The 18,699-nt window shown below is 37.4% G+C and overlaps 1 protein-coding gene across 1 annotated transcript in view; it reads left to right on the top strand.

Moving 5' to 3' along the window:
• The window catches only part of ADAMTS19 (ADAM metallopeptidase with thrombospondin type 1 motif 19), a 137,902-nt gene that overhangs the window by 109,988 nt on the left and 9,215 nt on the right, over positions 1–18,699 (top strand). Inside the window, exons 17-21 of the mRNA XM_015615418.3 lie at positions 522–679; positions 1,373–1,526; positions 4,288–4,423; positions 6,691–6,895; positions 8,861–9,013. Coding sequence (XP_015470904.1) covers positions 522–679; positions 1,373–1,526; positions 4,288–4,423; positions 6,691–6,895; positions 8,861–9,013 — 806 coding nt within the window. The remainder of the gene's footprint in view (positions 1–521; positions 680–1,372; positions 1,527–4,287; positions 4,424–6,690; positions 6,896–8,860; positions 9,014–18,699) is intronic.

The raw sequence follows: 18,699 nt of genomic DNA, 5'->3' as shown, positions 1-18,699 counted from the left end.
GTGAAAGTGTATAAAATATTATCACATTCTAAGGTGCAGAAAAGGCAAGTGTAGTTATTACAGAGGAAAGAACTCTGAACTAGAATTTATTTTTTTTTAAGTTTTAGCCTAGTTCCACAAATCTTGAAGAGTCTTGTGAAAATTGTATTTCCCTTGCGTTTATGGATTATAGAAATGGCCAACCTGGAAACAGAGAATAGTTCCCTTTGCCTTAAAGTAATTCAATGTTCAGATTATGAATTATGCTAGAGCTTGACAATCTTCTCAGGCATTAAAACACTGCTGTTAACTTCAAGTAATGTTAAATGCACATGATTTTGCCAGGCATTCCCTCTGGAAGTTGTTTCTGAAGCACATACCAACTGAAGTTCATGTACAGTAGGATCCATAATTATGTTTGCAATCAGAGTTAGGTGAATTTCAACCATTTTTTAAATTATCTAAACAGGAAGTGAGAGGGGAAAAAAATCACTACTGGCGCAGGCATCTTTTATATTGGACTTTTTTCATGTACTTTGCAGCTCTTAGGGATGCTGGAAAACAGTCAATCAATAGTGATTGGAAGATAGAGCATTCTGGAACATTCAATATTGCTGGGACCACAGTCCATTATGTTCGGAGAGGTCTCTGGGAGAAGATATCAGCCAAAGGTCCCACAACATCACCTTTACATTTACTGGTATGACAATTTGGTTTTTTTACTTGATTCCTATGATATAGCATAGTAAAAAATACTTTTTCCAGACTCCTCAAGAGATTGAGATCGATGTAAGATACACCTGCGTTTATGTTTATGTATATATCTACAAAAGAAGGAAGGAGGGAGTGAGGAGAGAGGAGTGAGTCTGTCAGCCTGCTTGTGAAAAAATGCATTTAAATCCAAAAGCAATCTTTGTGTTGTCAGGGCCGGATTGAAGGTCTCAGCATTCCTGCCAACGTCACAAAAAGCTGATGTGCCAAGTAAGGAGAGAGATTCAAATTAATTTCAGGTGTTTTTAATCCTGGCTGACTGTAGGACAGCACCACCATTTCAGAATTGGAATCACCAAATTCTCCATGAAGAAGTCGAGTTTTGATGCATTTCAGTGTAGGAGAGGAAAAGTTGATAGCCACTGTAAAGAAAGAGGGAGAGATGATGGGGAAGTACTTCACAATTCAAAGCCTTTGAATTAAAGGAATTTTCTTAATTAAGCAAAATACTCTTCCCATTGGCTTGACTTGGATATTCTTCTAGCAAAGCCATTAGGAGGGCTGAAAGGCAGTAGAGCATCAAGTCATTCTGTTGTGCTTTTCAAGACAATCTACTTGCAGTTTGGAGTTTGTCTGCTGTAGTGTCCATGTATGTAGGAAGGTTTTCCTCTGTATCTTGCAGGTGCTGCTCTTCCATGACCAGAGCTATGGTTTACACTATGAATACACAATCCCGCTGGATCCTCTCCCTGAAAATCAGAGCTCTAAAGTACCAGAGCCCCTTTTCATGTGGACACATTCCACCTGGGAAGACTGTGATGCCGTATGTGGAGGAGGTAAAATATAAGAAAAATGTACAAACACACACACATATATAAAAAATGAATATGTGCATACTATATGCATGTATATATTTGCACAGTGCAAATGTGTGTATACAATGTGCACCTATATGCATGTATTAACACTTTTCATCTATATGTAATTACGATTCTGATGGTCAGTGTTTTATATTTAATACTAATATCCTCATTGTTTCTTGTATGTTTCCATAAAAGGTAGACATACATCAGTTTCATGCTTTCTGATTGCATTAAAAATACTGCGATAGCTCTAGGAAAATATTCAGACTAAATATAAAAAGTAGTAAAAGATGGTAATGAAGGAACAAAATTTAGGCTAACAAGTAAATTCAGGACACAGTTTCCAAGAAGAAATAGAAGTGCAAGAACTAGAACAAGAATAGAAAATGCATTCCACTCTGTATTTGGAACTACTGAAGATAAATGATCTGTAAGAGACATTTCAAACCACAGAAAAGCTGAATCCCAGTCTCAGATCAAATAAGTACAGTTAGTAACATGAGTTGAAGATGATCCAGAAACATATGGAACAAATATTACAACAGCAGATATTAGCATGCTGATGTGATATTTTTCCTATGTTTATTAGCCATAAAAAATGTGATTTTGGAAGAACAAAATAAGATTCTGAAAACAAATATTGGAATATGAACAGTATTGATATAACAAAAACTTTCAAGCTGTTTTCTATAAGATATTATTTAAAATTATAATTGTACTTAAAAAACACTTCAGAGAGGGTTGGTTTTTTTTTAATTACTGCAGTGTACAGTGATCTTTTCATACCTTGTGCAGTTAGTCAGCCTGTGAACACCATATTGATTTTTAATACCTGTCTTTCATGCTGACAACCTTGACAGTCATGGTTGCTCTGATCAACAGTTCTGAAAACTGCTATGTACCTTGTGGTTGAATAGAAAAGCCTCCAGGCTATGAGAAAGAAATGCTTTTCTTTCTCATAACATCAGCATAAAGAACAGAGTGTTCTAGCTCTTCTGACTGTGTGAACAATCCTGGTGTCATGAAAGACTGCTGTAATTTACATAAACATGCTTTTTGTGGCTTGGTAAGAAAGCGTCTTCCCTAGAAGGTATTTTGCTCATGATGCTAGTAGCATCCTCTGATTCTTAGTAGTGCATCCTTCTTGACTTGTGAATTCACAGTTTTTATAGTTTCCTGATGTATTTTTAGAATAATTTTAATGCTACTACAATCTGTTGTTATTGCCCCAGATATTTCTAAATATTTCTATTATCTACAGAAATCTTAAAATGCAGTATGTCAGTAATTTATTGTACATTAATGCTTAAATAAATATTTAAATGTTTTACTCTAATGTTTATAATTTTTTTCTGTTGTAACTGGCCTTCATTTTATGTTATTGTCTAAAATAGACGAGTTATTACAAAGTTCCCTAGAAAGTAAATATCCTGAAATAGTACTGAAAGATTTTTCTTACTTTAGACAAAACTATTTTCACTTTTCTTTTACTTTTTGGCTTAAATATCAAGCAATAATGAAACTAAAATACTGCAGCTTTTGCCATATCTATTTGTGATTAAAATTTAACATCAATATTTTGATTAATCTGAAAAAATAATGCAACAATTATCAATAGTTCTGCTTAAATGCTCAAAGCATGTGTCAAGATAAAACTATTGATGAAGCCATGTGGTTTTGTCTATGTGTATATATGTAACTGGTCTGTGACCTCCTGTGTTGCAGAAAAGCTTTCTTTTTGTGGGAGAGAATATGACCACATAGATGTATATGTAAGTGCAGAGAGAATTGTCAAACATTTCAAACACTGTGATATGATAGATTAGTTGCATGTGCTCTCATGTACACAAGCGCTGTGTAAAAAGTCAGCAGTGGGCATGCACATAATGTTCATTTATAACTTAACTGCTCTGTCCACAGGCTCGTTTTTGACCTCTGGTGAATGTTCATCCTTAAGCCCGCCCTGCTTATGCACAGAGCCTGTTTGCCAGTAAAATTCCAGGCAGAGTAAAAGTAACTATAAGAACAAAGGGTTATGAGCCTGTTTTCGTATATCTGAAATTCTGAATTCAGGGATTGCTAGTTTTCTAGTATTTAGGCTCCACTCTAATTGCAAGTTAATGCTTGTGGTCAGTAATTTCTAATGCTTCCATTTTCAAGAGACAGCAGGCTCCAGGCCACCCATCAGGACAAGGATTCTGTGCAGAGCATGCACTGGATCTGCAGCAGTACCCAGCTTCCTAAATGGTTTTCTGACCCTGCAGATCAGGTCATCTGGCCTCTTTAGTTCATGGAAATGGTGCAGGCTCCCTGCTGAAGGATGCATGTGCTGATTCCCTTTGTCAGAGTGCCAGGGACAATTCGTCATTTCTTTCCTCATTTTATATAGTAATAAACAACCATACTTCTCTATAATTTTCTGCAAGTTTTGGTCAGTGCTGGGGTTTTAGTAGCTGGGAAAGAAAATTATTCCAGTAAGAGTAAGGGTTTGGTCTCTAACTAGTTGCAGGAGTAAAGCAGAAAAACTCTTGAAGGTGGTGTACAAAGGCTATGTTAAAATTCACAGTCTTCCCTGCAAACTGTAGGATTTCTTTCAAGACCCTTGCTAGCTTTGAATATCTTACACTGGTTTTTCAATTCTTTTAGTCAAACTATATATGAGCTAGCTGTATCTGTGTCCTTAACAATTTGCATATTTTTGGTTTCCTCACAAATGCGTTTCTTTTTTCACTAGGTGAAAGAAAGACAACAGTCTCTTGCACGAAGATTATGAACAAGAATATCAGTCTTGTGGACAACAAGAAGTGCAAATATTTAACAAAACCTGAACCACAGATCCGCAAGTGCAACGAACAGCCATGCCAGACAAGGTAATAGTGATTTGATTAATTAAACGGTAATATCTAGATGTAAAAATCCTACAGTGGACTGCTTCTGTCAATGAATAGGCAGTTAGTACATTAATCCAAAATGTTATAATGTAAAATGCAGGGAAAATAGAAAGGTTGGAAATTGTTTCACTTGAATTTTAATGAGAGTCCTTAAGCACCAGGACTAAATCAATTCTTATTCATTAAAGCGTTTAATTCCTTTCCTCAGGAAGTATTTTCACAGACTGATCTATGCTACAAAACTGAAATGTAAATGCTGTTTATATAAAGACATACGTGGGATTTAGTCTCATAGTCTTAATTAATGATATGTTTTAATGTTTTTTTTCCAAATAAGGCTTCACGTCTCTCAAATTCTCAATAAACTCTGGGTACCCTAAATAGTAAATAATTAAATAAACCCCTGTTAATCACTCTTTCTGTGTTTATGCAACTTGAAGTATAGTGAGTCTGTCCCTTGCTCCTCTCTTTCTTCTCCCTTATGAGAGGAAAGTCCTTATCAGCAAATAGGCTGAGCTAGACTCTGACAACTGAACATTGCAAGAGGCAGGAGGCAGCTCCACGAGCAGCCTGTGCCAAGCAAAGCCCACTCACCACCTATTGGTGTCTCTGCAGCTGAGCCTGCTCCTTGCACTGGCTGACCAGGGTGGCACATTTCAGAGTGGTGCCACTTGGCAGCTAAGAATTATGACTTGAGGAGGTCCTCAATAATTGCCTGTACTTGTTTAAAGCAAGTTAGAGCAAGTCCACACCTTTCAAGGAAGGGGAGAGCAGCTAGCAAGAACTGGCTAGAATCCCCAGGAGTAAGCACTGGGATCAGTCTGCTGCAGTCATCCTCCGACATGTAGATGGCATTTTTAAACAAAAAAATGCAAAATAAATGAAATGCAAATACTGCTGAAAGAAGTATGTAAAGTGAACTAGAAAACATAGCTTTTGTGGAAAGGGTAAAGTACTGAAATTGATAAAATGCAAAATAGGATACATTTTAAGACAAAACCACTGACATTTGGTCTTCCCCAGACTAGGCCGTTATCCTTTGGAGGGATTATTTATACTTAATTATATGCACATTTGAGTAGACCTTTATTTTATTTTATTAACATCACTGTTCATTTTATAGATAGAAATGGAATAATCTGATCTTTTTCTGAGGCATTATCTACCATAACATATCACAACATTCTGTATTTTTTCCCAGCTTATTAAGGGAAATTTTTAAAACTTTGCTAATTGATATTCAGAGATGCTGTACTGAGAAATAGAGAAAGATTTAATGATCCAATTTTGAAAAACTGTAAGTGACCATTATAAAATATTATTAGCTTTCAACAGAAATGTTACTAAAGCATACACTTGCATTAAGTACTTATTTGCTATTGGCATATGAAGAAATACCTAAAGTCTATTTCATTATCTTGACAGGTCGTGATTTGTAAATTATGTGTCTGGACAGATAACAAAAAAACCCCATAGCTGAATGTTTTATTTTCTTGCTACAAATACATGATAGAAGGCTGACACAAATTCATTTAATCTCAGTTTCCTAAAAACTCTCCTAGCAAACTAAGTCTCTTTGAAAACACTTGTGTACTGCATCAGGGGCAGAACTGTTTGATTTTTAAGGGCACAGGGCCGTAATGTGGATCTACACAACATCTGAGGAAAATAATGTTCTAGAACAATTGCTCTCCAGGTATGTGGGCTCTGCCAAACTGCATCAGCCTTCCTTGCTGTTGTGATTTAAATCATGCACCCTGTTAGGCCTTACTCTGAAGAACATGAAGAATTGTAGGCTTTTATGCTTTTTCCAGGGCAATGACTCTTTCACACTTGAGTGATTTTTTTATTGCAACAGAGTATTTTTGAAGGAAAGCTGGACTTTACATGCTTGGCATATACTTGACATAGACAGACATACAGAGAACAATGGGCAGGCTGATCAGGGATCTGTCTTCTTTAAAAATGTACATATATTTTGGAAATTTGGGATTATAATTAGAGGAAAGTACTTTGAAAACATAGGGGTAGTGGACTGGGGAAGGAATTTATAGCTACATTAATATCATATGTAATGTAATATATGTTAGATTAATAAATACTCTGTTAGCAAAATGACAGTAAAATGAGACTGAAAATATGCAAGTGTGTCTTGGGTGTATACACTGGTGAGCAAGAGAATAAGTTGTGATGGTATTTTTCCCTTCCTGATTTCATATTACTACACTGCCTGTGTTTCTTTGCAGATGGATGATGACAGAATGGACACCATGTTCAAGGACATGTGGAAAAGGAACCCAGAACAGACAAGTAGCCTGCACACAGCAGCTCAGAAATGGGACCCTGATCAGAGCTAGGGAGAGGGATTGCCTGGGGCCAAAGCCTGCTTCTGCACAGCGCTGTGAAGGCCAGGACTGCATGACGGTGTGGGAGGCAGGCGTCTGGTCTGAGGTACTGCATTTATTTATACAAATACTCCATAGTTGTTATTTGCACCTTAGTATTTTTTGGAAATAAGGTTTTTTTCAGCATCAAGTAGCACAGCTCAGTGTATTGGTTTTCATGGTCCTCATGCAATGTTTTGGCAAAGGTTCGGGCTTCAGGGTCTAGGAAAACCATCTGTGTAGAACTACTGCATTTTACCTAGTTAATGTTGTGCAACAGTCTCTTCTGGCCAGTTCTCAGGCACATATAATCAACTGTGTCTTGTCTGTAGTAATGGGTTTAATGTAGTAGTGCTAGCATTAGTAGTGTAGTAATGTAGTAATGGTAGCATTAATGTAGTAATGCTACCAGGGGCAAATAGAATTAAGCTGATAACAATTATCAGCTACAAGACCTTGGGTTCAGAGTGGGAACATCTGGGATGTACTTTTGTACCAAGGGATGTTGACCAGCAGATTGGTGATGCTATCCTGCTTCAGAGAGGCTTTGAGGGGAGCCTCTGGCAAAGAAAGATGTTTTCTTCCCTTCCTCTTTCTTCTCTGCTCTTTTTCCAAAAGCAGCAGCAAGAGGCAAATGGACTTGTAAGTAACACCGTTTCACATAGGTTTCATCCTGAAGGATTGCTGTAAAATATAATTTTTGTTCAAAAAGCATTACTGATTTAAGATCTTTAAATGTGCTTGTCCATTTGGCTTTCTTCATCTTTAATTTCTTCTAAAACTAACTGACTGGAGAAAGAAGAGCATTGTTTTCATTGCCATCTGGACAAGATGAAAGGGTTGTTTGGAACTTCTCCCTTAAGTGAAAGAGTAAAGGCAATTGTGATTGCCTTCCATACTAGAAGCTGTGCTAGAGATCCCTCCATGATCAAAATACAAATAGCAGTTTCAGAATGTGGGTGCAGTCCCTTCTTTGAATTGCTCTACCCAGCAGAACACCTTGATCCCCAAGCAAGAAAGAGCTAACAAATAGGGAATGTTTTCAAAGATGAAAAGCAGATGTCAAGATGGAGATAGGAGATGCAAATACCAGCAGTTTCTGATGTGATACACGGTTTTATGATGCGAGGGCTGGTTGTGAGAAGAAAGGCATCCATTTACAGAGGTGAGAAAAAGAAATATACAGATTGTTCAGTCAGTTTGTTTTACTTCAGAGATGAGAAATGAGAGAGCATGTTTTTGTTGGAAGTGATAAATATATTTTGGAGAGCGAGATATTTCCCGTGGCCATTCCTACTATCACCATTATGTAGGAAGCTAGCCATTACTGCTTCCTGCGGTTGTAATCAGCTTGGCAGAGGAGAGTTTTGAACTGCAAGCAGTGGGATGATCAAAAGCAGTGATAATGTTTTGAGAAGGAAATGGCATCATTTTTGGCTGTGTAAGTGGGAATGGTGGAAAAAAAACCATAGATTAGTGCCTTCTGAGCAACTTGAAAAGAGCTTTCACATTCTGTCTATATAGTGACTTTGAATTTTTGGATTCTTGCATGGTTTTGGAATATCTACTTTTCCATTCTAAATTTTTTTACTCCTACCAAAAAGGCTGTTGGACACTAACAGAGCTTTTCTGAAGCTGATTCATATCTTATTCCTATGAACGTTATTTTGATTTTCTTTCATTGTATTTCCTTTCATTCAAAGAAGAAAGACTGCCTAATACCTTTAGTATAACATTTTGCATTCATTTAATCATAACTTTTCAGATACTTTCTTACTTAAAAGCCTATTTTTCCTTAAGCAAGTTTTTATCTAATTTTAGCTAAAAATTAATCAATTTTCATTCTATCCCACAAGGAATTTTTGTTTAGTTTTGCTTTTAATAAGTCTAGTGTTGATGCAATTGAAGGTTGGAAGTTAGGAGATCACTGGAGCTGTGAAATATTTATGCTGGCTTGGCAGAAGTCATATAGAAGGGGATGAAATGGGGTAAGTGAATTTTGTAGAAATCTGAAAAACAATTTCTTCAACAGTGCTCTGTAAAGTGTGGTAAGGGAGTACGGCATCGGACTGTGAGGTGCACCAATCCACGCAAGAAATGTGTTTTGTCCACAAGACCTAAAGAGGCAGAGGACTGTGAGGACTATTCCAAATGCTACGTCTGGAGAATGGGAGACTGGTCTAAGGTGAGTAATCCTTGATTCTAGTGCCTCCCAGCATTATATATTTTGCAAGTTGAGTTCTTAATAAGAATCACTCTTATCAAAAGTGTACAGATGTCCCAGCTGAGGGAGCAATAAGGCTATAAACAGAGAAAAACAATCCTAAGCTGGTAGTTACCGTGGGCCTACAGTATAAATAAAAACAAGGAATATGAAGTATGAGTTAAATCTTCAATATAATGCAAATCTGTACAAACTTACTGTGTTGTTAGGCAGGAAGGCAACTTCAGAAACTGTAGCCAGCTCCAACCTTAACATTTACATATCCATAATTTGTGTTTGCACATTTTATTTGTGCTTCCAGTAAAGTACACCCTCCGGCCTTTCAAAGTAGCACCTTTAGCCTATTAACTTCCACATAAACCATTTAGCATCTGGGAAGCATCTATTATTGTATTCTATTATTATTTTTTTATTATTATGAACACTCAACATAATTGGCATTACCTTATTTCCTTGGCATATGAGTTTTGAAAGGTGGATAAGTATAGGCTAAACAGTAACAAACAACATTGGTTAAATCTGTGATAGACCTTGAATATCTGACACAGTTTTGGAATATCTAAAACATGCTGAAATTAAACCTTGTCAAGATTTTCTCTTGCTGTATCACAGACCACAATTCCACAGAAAGATTTTAATCTTTTTTATTTCCTTTGCTTCTCTTCATAACTTTGCACATAACACTTCTACTTTCAGCACCTAACATTATTGCAGCATTTTTACTTGCTTGTATGGTGAAGTATTTAATGTATTTTTAGTTGTCTTTCATGTGATGTAGGAGCTGGAAACAAGGACTAAAGCCAGCAGTGTATGACTAGCCACCCTTCCAAGAATTAGCTGCTAGTACTCTGTGAGTAACTAGCTACTTCAAAAGCACATAGCACAACCATTATTTTTAAACAACAGAAGCAACTAACTTTCAGTAGCAGTATTACTTTTACAAGAAGATATGTTTGGCAATAACGTTTAATATTTCCATTTCCCTACTACACAAGTGCAGTTAAAACCGGCCTCATTTAGCACTAGCACCAGTAGAAAGTATGCCGTGGAGAAATGACCATCTGCTTTGTTAATTGAAGCAGTCATTCAAATTGGGTTTGCTGAGGCTATGTGGCTATGCTGAGACAGTTATACAGTGTTCCCAGTGCCCTCTGGAGAGAAGAACCTCATCCTCTCAGTACTCCTCACAAACAGCCATGTCACAGATGAGTGTGCAAAAACTTACATCTTCCTGTTTAAAATGTACTGACAATTTCATATTTTCCTCTCTCCTCCTAGTGTCAAAGCTGTAACACTCTCACCTAAAGTGTACTTTGAACTTCAAAATTAGGACATGGGGAATTATGGAATTGGCAAAATCTTTTGAACGCTTAACATACAGTCTGACTGTGACTTGTGCAGTAAAGTTTTTCCAATATTTATACTAAAAAATAGATACCTTGATTTCTCTACAGACATGAGTTCAATTTGATTTCCCATTTCTCTTCTTTGTTATTCTTTTGTTCCACTGAAGGAGTACATAGCAACATGAAGTCATGGTATACATGTTAATATGTCTGCAATGGTGGGAACAAATTAAAAGCTCAGATAAATGTTAATCTTTGCTCTGTCTGTTTTGAACCCAGAGGTGCAGTGCAGCCTTCTGTGTTCATTGTTTTTACCCTTTAGGATTGTTCTTGTCATTGACAGAAGTCTGTTCCTTTGAGCAGAGCCAAGTTCTCTCTAGCTAATGGCAAGACTTAACTTGAAAAATTTAAATGATGGTTCTTACACATTGAAACAAAAGGCCTAATATCTTTACTCACTTTGTTGTTTCCCTTGAACTCCTAAGACATAATTTTAAATCAAGCTTAAATTGCACTATTACTGAAAAGATAACATGATTAATAATTATAGAGTGCTGTAATGGAGTTAATTCATTTTATTGGTATAAAAATCAAATCATTTTGAGCTCTATGTTTTAACAATACCAAGATCAGAGAAAATATGACCAAAATTCCAAGCTCCAGTAGATCAATAAACACAGTAGTCCTTCTAAAACTCAAACTTAATCTAAAAGAAGTCTGTACAAACTGGCCTGTGTGCAACATTTAACTCTGTAATGGTGTTTAAGTCAGTATAGTGGGTCAATATGCTAAACATTGCTGTTCTTCAGCAATCACTCAGGCTCTGTACCCACCTTTGTGAGGAATATGAGAAAGGAAAGAATAAAAGCTCAAACTGAGCTTCAAGAGCCAGTACCTAGCAACACTACCAATAACATTGTATTTTCCCAGCAAATTCCACCCATTGAATATCCTACCTGGCAATGTGTGTGTTACCTTCAAATGAGGAATGCTTACAGATCGTAGCTATTCTAGCACTAGCTAGGGCAAGGTGTTGTTAGCAACAGCATCCCTTGCTAAGCTCCCACTGGCTACCCATTTCAAAGCCATACAAGGACAGGATCATGCTCAGAGGCATTCATCAGCTAAGTGTAAACAAATAGGCAGAGAAGAGGTGAAACGAAATGCATGTGAACTGCATGTTTACACGTCTGCACAGCTTACTAAAGAACACATCACTGTAGAAGTCATTCTCCAAAAAACACTTTTCAGCAGCATAGGGTGCTCAAAGGGCATATCTAAGGTACTTTACTTGATGTAGGAAACTGTGTATATTTTTTCTGATACTATCAGGCTCTTGGGACCATTGTCAGAATAAATGAAACATGAGAAGCAGGATGAATTTTGGAACAGAGAATAATTTGGAAAGTGGGTAGTGAAAATGGTAATCAAAAACTTTGATAGTATATCATTCAGCAAGGAAAAATAGGATCAAAAGTCCAGACAACAAGCTAGAATTCAGGAGCAGCAATTTTTCAGATGAAGAGATATACAGTATATGTGTATACGAGACCAGAGAAGATAATGTGGCATAAATTGTAAAGAAGATTGGAAAAAGGATGTATTCTCTTGAAGCTAAAGTTGGAGCACCAGCAGAATTTCTAAATGGTATCTGTGTGTTAGACCAGAGGTTCTGAGGAGTCAAATATGACATCTGGGGTAGTGGTCCCAATGGTTGGGATGCAGTTCACTTTGTCTATAGCCTGAAGAAGCAGAAGCAAAAACTGAAGCGAAGGTTAATCTCCTACTTATTTTTCCACTGAGTCTGAAAGGGCATCTGAGGCAACTGCTTAGTTTTTACAGCAATGAATCACAGAATTTGTGGTCTATTCGAAATTACTTTTTTCAGACAGTACATGCAGTGCTCCCTAGAAAGTTTTGTGTGTGTGTGTGTGTGTGTGTGTGTGTGTATGTGTGTGTGTGTAGATGGAGGAAATCAAGTCTCCATCTGTTAGGGGAGACAGTTGCAAAGAGATCTACTGAGGGGTACAGAAAGCAGATGTCAGTGATAAGGATTGCTTGCCTTCTGCCCCAGTCAAAGAACATGTGTAAAGGTAGAGAAGATGAATGCCCACAAACTTTTTTTACTAACTATTCAAGAGCTCAACCTTTAAATTGTGTGCTTAAATATTTAAACAGCCTCTTAATTTCCACAGCAAACAAACTCAACTGATCTCCTCCAATTTGAAATAAAAAAAGGATAATTTTAATGTTATGATTTTATTGACAAGGGAATTATCCTTGGTTTTTTTCCTTGCATCCCTATCCAAAATTATTAAGCTCTTTTAGATTCTTGGAATGGAATACTGCTGGCCATGAGTCAAAATATAACACTATTAGTGGAGTTATGGACAAAGAAATTATGTGATGTGAAATAATATAAGTTAAAACAATACTGTAATCCAAGTCAATAACTTTCATGCTGACTTAAATATAGTTAATTTGCAGCAAATGAGGTATGTCTTTGTTTCAGAAATAAAGCATGAGCAAATAATATGGAAGATATCAATGTAATGAAATGACATTGGGAGATTTTATACATTACTAACCAGTCCTGTAGCATTAACAATATTAACATCTTTTTTTTCTTATAAAGGGTTTTTTTAGATCAGTGTACTGTAGAATTTCAGCTGGAATAAATCTAGTGTCATGTTAGCTTCTAGAGAAACAGAATGAGATCACCCTTCATAACAGAAGAAACCACTAAAGGATTTTAAAAGTAGATATCACCTATTTTGCACACACAGAAAATCACACATAAATGGGAAATTCTAGTATCTGTATGACACTTAGGTCTACTAAGATATCTTTGATGATTTTCTACTTCAAGCATCTTTAGGGTAAGTAGGTTTGGGGGAATACCAAGTTGGAATGAAAAGGTAATTATGAGTGCTGTGTTACCTCTCAAGTTGCATTATCTGCAAGTGTGGTTGTATTAGAAAATAAGTTGTAGTATATCTCAATAGTTCCCATCACGACTGAACCTTCCTAACCTTGGAGAAAAACAAAGCACGAATAAACAAGAACAAAAGAAACAAACAGCTCCTGCCGAAAGATGCTTGCTGTCTTACTTGACAAGTGACATGGTAATGGGAGAGCTATATAATCAAATAAATAATGAAAAGGAAAAGAAAGAAAGAAAAAAAATTAAATCCACCTCATAATACTTACTCTATTTTTCCTTGTATGTCCTAGGAGTAGGTCTTCAGCAGAAGTTACTACCTTTATACATTATCTTTTACATTTCCATCAAGAAGTGAACAAGTTTGTGCCCAAAATGACCTTAACATGGAGTACAAGAGATGGTATAGTGCAGAAGGAAGGGTACATGTGCAGAAAACCAACCCTCATAGCTAGAAGAGGATACCTGGAAGATGGCAGAATTTTGTGGAGGAAATTGCAGTCCATGCTTAAATGTGTCTGTACAACCACAGTCTTGCTGCACAATGTATACATTCATTGACTTTGAACCTTTAGGCAGCTCTGTAAATTTTCTGCATGCTCCTTCCCACCAAATATTCTGTGGTTCTAACTATAGACTGAAACATTTGCTATAAGCAAAGCAGTGGGGCTGCTATTTCTTGTACTAGCTGTTTGTGGTCTTTGAAATTACGAAGTATGATTGGCTGGGTCTAGTGATCCCTTGGAAGGCCAGACGAAGGAGAAAAGCTATGTCATGCAGCTACAAATGAAGAAGTTACAGAGAGTAGCATTGGCAGCTTTTCACCACCTCCTTTGCCACTGCTAATGTCTTCCAAGCCATTCAAGTGCAGTCTATATCCAAGCAGATACAAATTTCCAAACTTTTCTGCTTGTGAGTTCTAGAGTGCTAGGCCATGCATTACTGCGGGGGATTTGCATATGCACACATATGCATATAACATAGATAATAAGTGAAGGAAGGCATTCTTGGGAATTGCTGAAGAGAAGTAACATCCTCTATCTGCTGTGTGCTTTCCCAGAAATTTTTGTTGAGGATGCTGGGATCTTTGACGAGTGAATGTTCTGGAAGGTTGACATGTATTTTCAGCAAGTAGATAAGTGGTCTGGTGGTGAGACTTTGTGCATTAGACATTCTTTTGCCCAGTGTATCTCCATCCCTACAGTCATCTCTGGCTTTCCAAAATTTTCCTCAGTGTCTCTGACTCTGCCATCTGCCAACACATAATTCTTAGAGCTGATTCACTTGGATTCTGGTAAAATTTATATAATCCATTTTTCTTGTGGGATGTAGCTGATTTTTGTTGGAATTTTTTTCTTTCATGTTTCTATTATCCTGTATTTCATGCAGCTAAAGAAAATACTTCCTTAGGCATTCATTCTTGTGATAAACTTCTATGAAATTCTTGTTTTGTCTCAAAAATATTTATTGTTTGGTCTTCATTATTTTGCTTTAATCTATGGGGTTGTCACTTTTTTTGCTGTTTTCTGACAGTTTATAACTAGGGACACAATAAAAATACTTTAAAAATGTAAGAAATAACTGAATCTTGTAAAATTATTTTGAAATAATTGTTTCAGACGCTGTCTTGAGCACAGCAACCATGAAATGGTAGAGCTTTCAATTTTCAAAGCAGTTAGGAGAGGGTGCAACAGAACTGCCGCCTTGTACTTCCAGAGGGCAGACTTTGGTCTCCTCAGAAGACTAAGTCCCTTGAGAGGCTGTCCTGAATGGCAAAGGAGTCCAGGAAGGATAGATATTCTTCAAGAAAGAAATCTTAAAGGTGCAAGAGTTGCCTGTCCCCTTGTGAGGAAAGATGAGATGACTGTCTTGTTTGAATGGAGAGCTTTGACTGCAATTTGGGGGGAAAAAAAGAATTTATGACCTTTGGAAAAAGAAGCAGGCAATTCAGGAGCAGCACAAGGATGTTGTGAGGTTATGCAGGAAGAAAATTAGAAGGGCCAAGGCCCAGCTAGAATTTAATCTTTGTACTGCCATAAAACAACAGAAAATGTGTCTATAAATACATGGCCAACAAAAAAGGAGGGCTGAGGAGAATATCAGTCCTTTATTGGATGCGAAGGGAAACATAGTGACAAAGGGTGAAGAAAAAGATGAGGTGCTTTTTATGTTCTTTGCATCAGTCTTTAATATTAAGACCAGTTGTTCTGAAGGTGCCCAGCCCTCTGAGCTGAAAGACAGGGATGGGAAATAGAGCCAAACCCTCCTAATGGAAATGAAAAATGGTCAGTGACCTACTCCAGCATTTAGATACAGACAACTCTGTGAGAATGGATGGGATCCACATGAAGATATTGAGGAAGCTGGAAGGAGGATCCAGGGAACTACAGCCTGTCAGCTTGACCTCAGTGCTGGTCAGGAAGGTCAAGAGTTGTTCATCCTGAGTGACATCGTATAGCACGTGCTGAACCTGCATGATCAGGCCCAGTCAGCATATGGGTTTATTAAAAGCAGTTCTTGACAAACCTGATCTCCTTCTAATACAGTGTTATTTGCCTACTGGATGATGAAAAGACTGTGGTTGTTGTTTACCTGGTCCGTATGAAAGCATTTGACGCTGTTTCCCGCAGCATTCTCCTGGAAAACCTGACAGCCCATGGCTTGGACGGTGTTGTCTTTGCTGAGTTAAGAACTATCTGTATGGCTGGACCCAGAGAAGAGTGGTGAATGGAATTACATCCAGTTGGCAATTGGCCACTAAGAGGTGTTCCTTAGGTCTTAGTGTAGGGCCAGTCATGTTTGACATCTTTATTGGCAATCTGGACAGGGGGATCAAGTGCACCCTTAGTAAGTTCATAGACAACTTGCATGGGAATGTAGAATGAAGGTAAAAAAGCTGTGAAGATAGATCAGGCCATGCTGAATTCGTGGGCTGAGGCCAGTGGTAAAAGGTTCCACAAGGCCAAATGGTGGATCATGTACTTGTATCACAGCTGCCTCAGGCAGTGCTACAAGCTGGGGGCAGACTGCTTGGAAAGCTGAAAAGGTCCTGGTCAACAGCAATGGAACATCTGTGCCCAGGTGGCCAAGAGGGCCAATGGCATCCTGGTCTATGGCAGCAATAGTGTGGCCAGAAGGACCAGGGCAGGGATTGTCCCCCCATCCTTGGCACTGGTGAGGCTGTTCAGTTTTGAACCTCTTACTGTAAGAAAGATATTTAAGTGTTGGAGCATGTCTAGAGAAGGACAACAGAGGTGATTGGCCTGGAGTACAAATCCTGTGAAGGGTGACTGAGGAAGCAGGGGCTGTTTGGCCTGGAGAAAAAGAGACACAGGGTAGACCTTCTCTTTCTCTCTACAACTCCCTCAAAGGAGTTTGTAGGGAGGTGGGAATTGGTCTCCTCTCCCAGGTAACAACTGATGGAATGCTAGGAAAATGGCCTTAAGTTGAGCCAGCAGAGGCTTAGATTGAATATTAGGGAAAACTTCCTCAGCAAAAGGGTTATCAAGCATTAGAACATACTGCCCAGGCAAATAATGGAGTTGCCATCCCTAGAGATAATTAAAGACATACAATGTAGTTGCATTACTTAGGGACGTGGTTTAGTATGGACTTGGAAGTGCTGAGGTAATGGTTTGCCTCAGTGGTCTTAGAGGTCTTTTCCAGCTTAACTGATTCTATGGTTTTATTACTTTATTTCAGCTAAATTAAAGTCCTATGAGTTCAGTTTCCTTGTAAGCTCAGATTTTTTATGTTTTGGGTGTTATTATCTTTCATAGCCATTTAATTAGGTCACCTGCTATTTCAGATGTTCATTATTTAAACTTTGGTAGATACACTGACTGGAAGTAAAGTCATTATCAGAAAAGTACTCTTCCATTTATTCAGCCTACTGGAAAAACTTGAAAGTGCTACGTAGTGTGATGATATTTAAAGGCTGGTGCTTAATTCTGTGTTGTGCAAAATAGCCTTTTGACATATGTTTCTTTGATTTCTGCAAAGTAAATAGATAAAATACAATTTTTTAAAAAAAAAAATATTTTCTTGGAGGTTTCATTTTCCCTCCTTTGAAATTTCCTTTGTGTCCTTAGTGGGTTCTGTGACTCGCATTTTCATTAGAAATAACACAATCCTTTAATTACTTCTTTGTGCTGTTGAGCTATGTTTTTCCATGCAAAGTTTTCTACTGAGCATCAGGCTAGCATTGTCATGTATGCTAGCTTATATAATTATATACTCAAAGGCTAATATTTCAAATTAGTTTTAAGAATTCATTTTCATCAGTTCAGAATAGCATACTCAACTAAATTAGTCAGAAAGATAAAGGTAATTATGTAAGGAAATCTAACTGTTTCCAGATTCTTGTTTGGATGTGTGATAGTTGCAATGAATGGGTGGATGGTCATCTCCTGCCAAAACACCATGCAATGATATTTCAGATATGGAAGTTGGAAATGTAATAATTTCTTGTTCATTGCTAAGCACCAGTGGCAATAATAAGTTCATATGTGAGTCAGCACAGGCAGTGATCTGGCAACCACAAATCCATGGCTAAAATTTATTTCTGTTTCCTCAATAACAGGGAATCACTGCAGCAGTGCCGAGGCAGAGGTGCACAAACACAGATAAAATTAGTAAAATCCACCAGTGTTATGATGTCAAATACTATTTAGCAGCGTGTCTAAAGTACTAAATAAGAATAAATAACTATTGCAGGTGGAGGTATACTTTAATTTCCTTAAAACTTGAATGTGTTTCTGTGTTAAATATAGATCTATAGAAAGTATAAATACAAAATTTAAAATGATGTGTACATACATCTGGAGCACATAGAGGAATTTGGCTTTCTAGATCAGTTATGGTATTACAGGATTTGTTTTTTTGTCCATGCTTTGGTATAGGTCATTAATGATGAGAGAAAAATGCTGATACCTTCCATGATATTGGGGGAAATGGCAGGCTATAATAGAGTCTCAGGTTTTTTATGGATTTGGACTCTAGCTTGACTGTAACAGAATAAACAAGTATAATTGGAATAATCTCAGTTTTAAAACTGTGAAGTGGATGATTTTGTTTCATTAATTCATCCAAGAAAAAAATTGGGGAATGGAACCTGGGTTTCACGTGAAGACAAAGAGTTTTCCACTTCCAAGCTGAGTCCAGAGAGCCCATTCAGATTCAAGCCTATCTAACCCCACTATTGGTTCAGAGTAGCTAGCCAATGATATTCTGAACAAATGTTGCATATATAGTCACCTAGAAAAAAAACAACTTTTCTTTTGTAATCAGCTGATGAACTTTCGGTTGCTTCTTGATACCAAAGGCAGTTTTGCCTCCTCTGCCAAACACCCAAATGGTTC

Source organism: Parus major, chromosome Z (genome assembly GCF_001522545.3).
Source record: "Parus major isolate Abel chromosome Z, Parus_major1.1, whole genome shotgun sequence".
In the NCBI taxonomy this organism is placed as follows: Eukaryota; Metazoa; Chordata; class Aves; order Passeriformes; family Paridae; genus Parus; species Parus major.
Note: the sequence above shows the minus strand (reverse complement) of the source record. Positions and strands in the feature narration are given on the sequence as shown.